At 40.5% G+C, this 6,000-nt stretch overlaps 1 protein-coding gene across 1 annotated transcript in view; it reads right to left on the minus strand.

Moving 5' to 3' along the window:
• tnr (tenascin R (restrictin, janusin)) overlaps positions 1-6,000 on the minus strand; it is a gene marked incomplete at its 5' end in the record, with an annotated part of 186,932 nt that overhangs the window by 47,564 nt on the left and 133,368 nt on the right. Inside the window, one exon of the mRNA XM_084056814.1 lies at positions 2,155-2,274. Within this exon, the coding sequence (XP_083912940.1) occupies positions 2,155-2,274 (120 nt within the window). The remainder of the gene's footprint in view (positions 1-2,154; positions 2,275-6,000) is intronic.

Below are 6,000 nucleotides of genomic sequence, written 5' to 3' on the forward strand. Positions count from 1 at the left end.
CATATTTCATGAATCTAATTAGAGCAGAATCTGTTCTCCAATCTGTTTAGAGATAATATAGATAAGTCATCATGCATTTAGCTCAATTATATCAATTCAATTGATTCTGAAAAATCTACCAGAAAGTAAGTAACCAGAATGACATTTTCACCACACAAGCTGACCTAATAAAAAAGGACATTTAATGAATATGTCAAAGTGTCAATAATTCAGTGGCATACGCTTGGTGGGCTGTCTTGTCATTTGACTTATAATTTGTGTTGATATTGATGAAAGCTGTATTGACTGGCCAGGGCGAGAGACTGCTTTCCAAGTGTGTGTCAAGTGTAAGGACGATGGCCAGATCTATTACTGACTTGGCCTGTCAGCACCTTTCTCACTCACAGAAACTGTACAGTATGCTTTAACTTAATCAGGGCATAGACAAATGCAGGGAGGGTGGGGGGGGGGACCGATATTTCAGTTATATTTTAGTTATGAATGTTAATTTTCACGATACTATCAATGGTTGACATCATGTGCATGTAAAGGTTTGACTATTAGCACATTAAATGACATTACAACATTACTTGTGTGATGGATGTCAATTCTCAACAAAGAACCTCTGTATCTGACTTAGCAGCTGTTGGCTCACACAGGTTATAAATCACCCGTCAACTCTATGGTTCCAAGAAATATGGATTTCTCTGGGTAACTCTGGATGCAGGTTGGTTTAAAGTAAGGCCACGGACAACGGAAATATGTTTTTCAAAGACAGTTTATCAAAGTCAGAGGTTAATGTCTTGATGGTCGAGATTGAGTGTGGTTAAAGCTTTGACTGGTTGTTTATGCTCGACAATTACTTTTGTGAAGTGTGAACTGCCAAAAGCAGCTGGTTTTTATTTGAAACCTTAAATTCCCTTCGACACTTATGGGAGTTACTATATGGTCGTATTTCAGCTCTCTATCGTTGGCCGGGGCCGGGTTCCAAATATCCATCGGGTGGTCGTAAGCAGAATGTGTAGGGTGGCTGACTTTCCTTGGCAGCCATCCATTCATTTCAGGGAACACATTTTATACAGACTCTACAGGGAGAAAAGCAATGTGGATATTGCTCACCTACCTGGATAGGACTGAGGCATGCTTGTTAAATGGGGGTTGAAAAATATAGTATAGCCTACAGAGATTCAGGTACATTGTAACAGTTTATAAGAGGTATCACACAGTCATATCTCATATCTTCGAAACGTGCCGGCCGAAACAGTTTCCGCTGAGCATCCTAGCTCTTTGACTCCTGGCAGGAGACACTGACTTATTACACTGTACCTTTGACTCTGATAGTTGAGCAATATGGGACCTTTATGCCTCTGGTTATGACCGTACACATAAAATGATCAGATGATGAGATACATACAAACTAACGTACAGACAGTCAGTGTTAATGTTGACCAGTAGTAGACAATGTGCATATTTGAGCTTTCTGCGCAGCAATATAGCTGGTAATAATGGTTGAAATCAATCCTATACTGTCTGTGTGGTCTCACTTAACCCATTCAATCCGGGATCGCATACTGTGTCATTTTGGATTTTTAGCTATAACCAATATTTTATACTTTGGGATATTCAAAAATAGCAGATATACAAGCTCTTAGCACGGCAACAAATGCTGCGCTACGAACTTGTAGATCTGCTATTTTTATTGTAAAATCGTGAACATTTGTCCAAATCTTTGACATAAAAAAAAAAAAAAAATTGGCTTCTGGGGATTCTGTCTTCTAAATCCTAACAGTTTTTTTAAATCTATTTTTTACTTATGTTGCTATATATCAGTGGTTCTCAAACCTTTTTCATGTCAAGGACCCCCAAAATGATATGTATTCGTCCGTGGACCCCCCCCCCCCCCCCATCTCAAAATATTTTGTTCCAGGGACCCCAGAAGCAAAGCAAATTTGAGTTAAAAATGTATATATATTCAAAGATTTGCACACATTTTCACGTTTATTTTATTTTTGAATAGCCAAAGAAATCTAAAGTGACACAGATGCGTTCCTGGATTGAATGGGTTAAGGCAATTCCTCCTAATTCCTTTATAAATACATACATACATCCCTCCTTCATTCCTTCCTATCCATCCACCCATCCACCCACCCATCCACCCATCCATCCATCACATACCCTGGTTGTATGTGAGGGTGAGCACATAGTTGTCAACACTGGACAGAGGGGCGTTCCACCTCAGCAGGGCTCCTTGTGGGGTAATGTTGAGGGCAGTCAACTCAGTGGGCATGTCCATGGCTGGGAACACAACACAACAAATAAGATCATTAGTCATTATAATATACTAAAAACAACACTATCTATCAATGACAAATAAGTAATGTTGGGGGACTTCAGCTTATAAATCTGTAGGAAACAGAAGGAGAAGTGAATACAAGGCGTCTGGGGAAATCCTGATAGAAATACTTTGGCCAAATTGTGTTATTGAGCCCTATTTTGGGTTATTTTGCTGTTGCAGCTGTAGTATCATACAGATTGTTCCGTATTTGGGCTGGCGAAGCTGTCCTCTTTACCAAGGACAATGGCAGAGGAACAAATATTGTTTGGAGGGTCTACTTTATGGCCACTAAAATAGAATAAATAAGAAATATTGCAGGCCTATAGTGGGATTTTTCGGGCATCATTCACTTTCTGGAGATTCTGTTATCGTCCACGTCCAGTACAACTACATAGAAATGTTGTTAGCTGAAGGTAATCACACTCTCAGTGCGTAATGTGGTTTAATGTATGGCGCTGCGGATCTATTGTGTTTACTTCCTTCCAACGCCCATCATTTCCACTCTCTCTTTCTCTGTGTTGGTGTGCACTGCTGAGATCATTTGTATCGTTATCTGCTTGCAGTAAGCATGTATTTAATACCCGTGAGGTGCGCTTTATTTAGCCAATAAAATATACTTTCTGGATTGTATTCATGCACAATTCACTCGAAATGAAATAACCAAGTGTGCCTAAGTGGTCATGAGGGGTAATACAAACCCAACAGTATTTTGACCCAAATCTACGCTGTAATTATAGAAACCCAGTTATGTCCCCAATGCTAGAGTATACAGCACTACTGTTAGCTCGTAATAATGTTCTTCCCCTTTTCCATCACAATTCCAATATACAGTAACAACTTCAAAGAGGAATTATACGGTGACACATGCTGAATAAAGTGTCAAGTTAAGCCAGGTTTATACTTCGTCGCGCGACGGTGTTGCATGCCGGAAATAGACGACCTACAAGCTCACAACCTGGCACGGTAGCGACGCGTTGAGAGCTTGTAGGTCTGCTATTTTCGTCGCCTAGATTGGGCTTTAGTCTCTAGAGCTGCCCCCCCCACCCCCCCCCCCCCCCCCCCCCCGTCCCTTCATTGTATTCCCAGGCTGCCGGACATGCCAAGATTGAGTTGGAATTTAATTATACCTTTACCCCCAGTGTTTCAACCTCAATTTCTCCTCAGACATAATATTTTAGCATTGCAGAGCGAGGCTTTTCTTTTTTTCTTTAAGACGGAGACCAATAAATATGATATAAAGGTCGGCCCAGATGGGGTAATTAATATTGCCCTGCCCTCATCACAATCAAAAGACTAGAACTGATTCAGAATGTGCTCATTAGCATACTAGATGCTACTGAATCCTCATCACTGGGGCGATGTTAGATGATCAAACCTGATTACAATAATTAGTTTAATTGCAAAACAGTTTAATTGAATGTATTGAAGACTTGCCGAGTGAATTAAATCAGCGATGGAGCTGGTGTGTTAAAAAAATATATATATATATATATATATATATCATCACTCAAGTACTATGAAATCTAATCATCATTATCTCCATTTCTCTCTCCAGTTATGGATGACTAAATGATAACATCATCGCTGTCAGTGTCGGGTGGAAACCTCGTATGTCCAACATTACTTTTCAGGAAATGGAAAAAAAAGAACCCATGCGTTCCAACTTCCAATGGATCCAGTGTAGTTATTATTGTCTCAAGCTCTTGTACAACATTTTGTAAAACCCAGAGACACAATTTCACTTTAAAATAAATAAAAATAAATAGGAGCTCCCAACGCAACGCATCGCATAATGTTGTAGATCGGCTATTTCTGCTACTTACTGTATGTGTGACACTGTAGCATGGAGAAAGGCAGGCATTAATTTACGGAAAACGCAAAATGTTGAATTAAGGAGATGGTTTCTGTCCGACAGGGACGATATTAAATATTCCATCAGAGTGGAGGATGGTACAGTTGGGTGAGTCAGGACAGCAAAGACAAATCGAGTTGACGTCCCTATTTTGGGCATGTCATTATACTGTAGGTGAAAACTTTCAAACATTTTATGTTGTGAGATAAATCAGCTAGATCAGCTAAGTATAAAATAGGGCTTAAGTGGTTAAACAATAAGGACAAAACTGTAAACACACTAAAAGGGGGAAAAGAAAGCAGGAGCGATCCGATCAAATGACTGCATAACTACAGGACGATGTCCTGGTTTACAGTAGAAAGGGGAACGTGTGGCTGTTCACTTATTATAATTAGACTTTTTTTTGTTATTGCGGAGTGGTCTTTTTAACCAACATTCAATATTTCCTCGTTCTCAACAGCACCACGGGACAGTGGGACATTTTTCCTTTTTTAGAACACAGGTATTCACAAGAGTCATCAATCCCCAACATGGTCTGCCCTGGGAGGCTGCTACTATTCCCAGCCTTTCCCCTCCAAGTTCTCAATAGTTATATTTCTACAGTAAGCTACAATATGTGTGAAAATGGTTATAAACACACGCAATCACACACACACGCAATCACACACACACATGCAATCACACACACACACACACACACACACACACACACACACACACACACACACACACACACACACACACACAATCACACACACACACACACACACACACACACACACACACACACACACACACACACAATCACACACACACACACACACACACACACACACACACACACACACACACACACACACACACACACACACACACACAGAAACACGCACACGCACACGCACATGCGCACACACGCACATGCGCACACACACACACACACACACACACACACACACACACACACACACACACACACACACACACACACACACACACACACACACACACACACACACACACACACACACACACACACACACACACACAAATTAATCTTTGTAACTCTGACATTAAACTCTTACAAGGCAAGAAGTTAGACACCAGACCATTAGACATTATACTGTGTTTAGTCAGACATACTGGACCTCTCATCTTTCTGTATGTCCTCTCATTACTGTGGAAGCTGCTCTGCTTCTCTGAGTAAAACCACTATGCAAGTTAACAGCCAATGTTAGTCACCGTTAGTTCTCCCACTTGCTAACTGTTTCTCAGCACTTCAAGACCAACCTAACAAGCTGCGCCGTTCTGGCAGAAATAATCCACTGCTAAAATCTAATCTTTTCCCATCACTCTCCTGTACTCTGCTCACCATCTTTCCTTCTCTACTGAAAACATAACCTCTGACCCTTCTGTTGGCGTCTTTCATTTTTGACACGTCTCTGTTCTTACTTTTAGTCCCTGCCTAAGCTTCTCCTCTGACTGGGCTCACTAAAAATGTAAGCCTTGATTTGAATCTCACTTTCTTTATCTTTCTCCCTCTCCTGCTCTCTTTGGAAGTATCCTCTCTCATCCCGTCTGCACTAGAACAGAGAAACAATAAAGGAGACGCACACAGTGAGAAATCTGATTTGACTGTGTAAGAACGACTTCATCTTGTTGCTCTGTGCTTAATTTCTCAAGCCAGACTATATCTTTCACAATCTTTGAATGCTACAGAGAAAGTAATTCCGCCCGGTAAAAGTTGCGATGAGTTGTGAGCTTGTAGAAAAAGTATTTTTGAAAAACAAAACTTTGGTACTATTAATATACTTTGATGCATGAATACTTTTGTACT

Source organism: Gymnoscopelus microlampas (assembly GCF_963454915.1).
Source record: "Gymnoscopelus microlampas genome assembly, chromosome: 5".
Classification (NCBI taxonomy): Eukaryota; Metazoa; Chordata; class Actinopteri; order Myctophiformes; family Myctophidae; genus Gymnoscopelus; species Gymnoscopelus microlampas.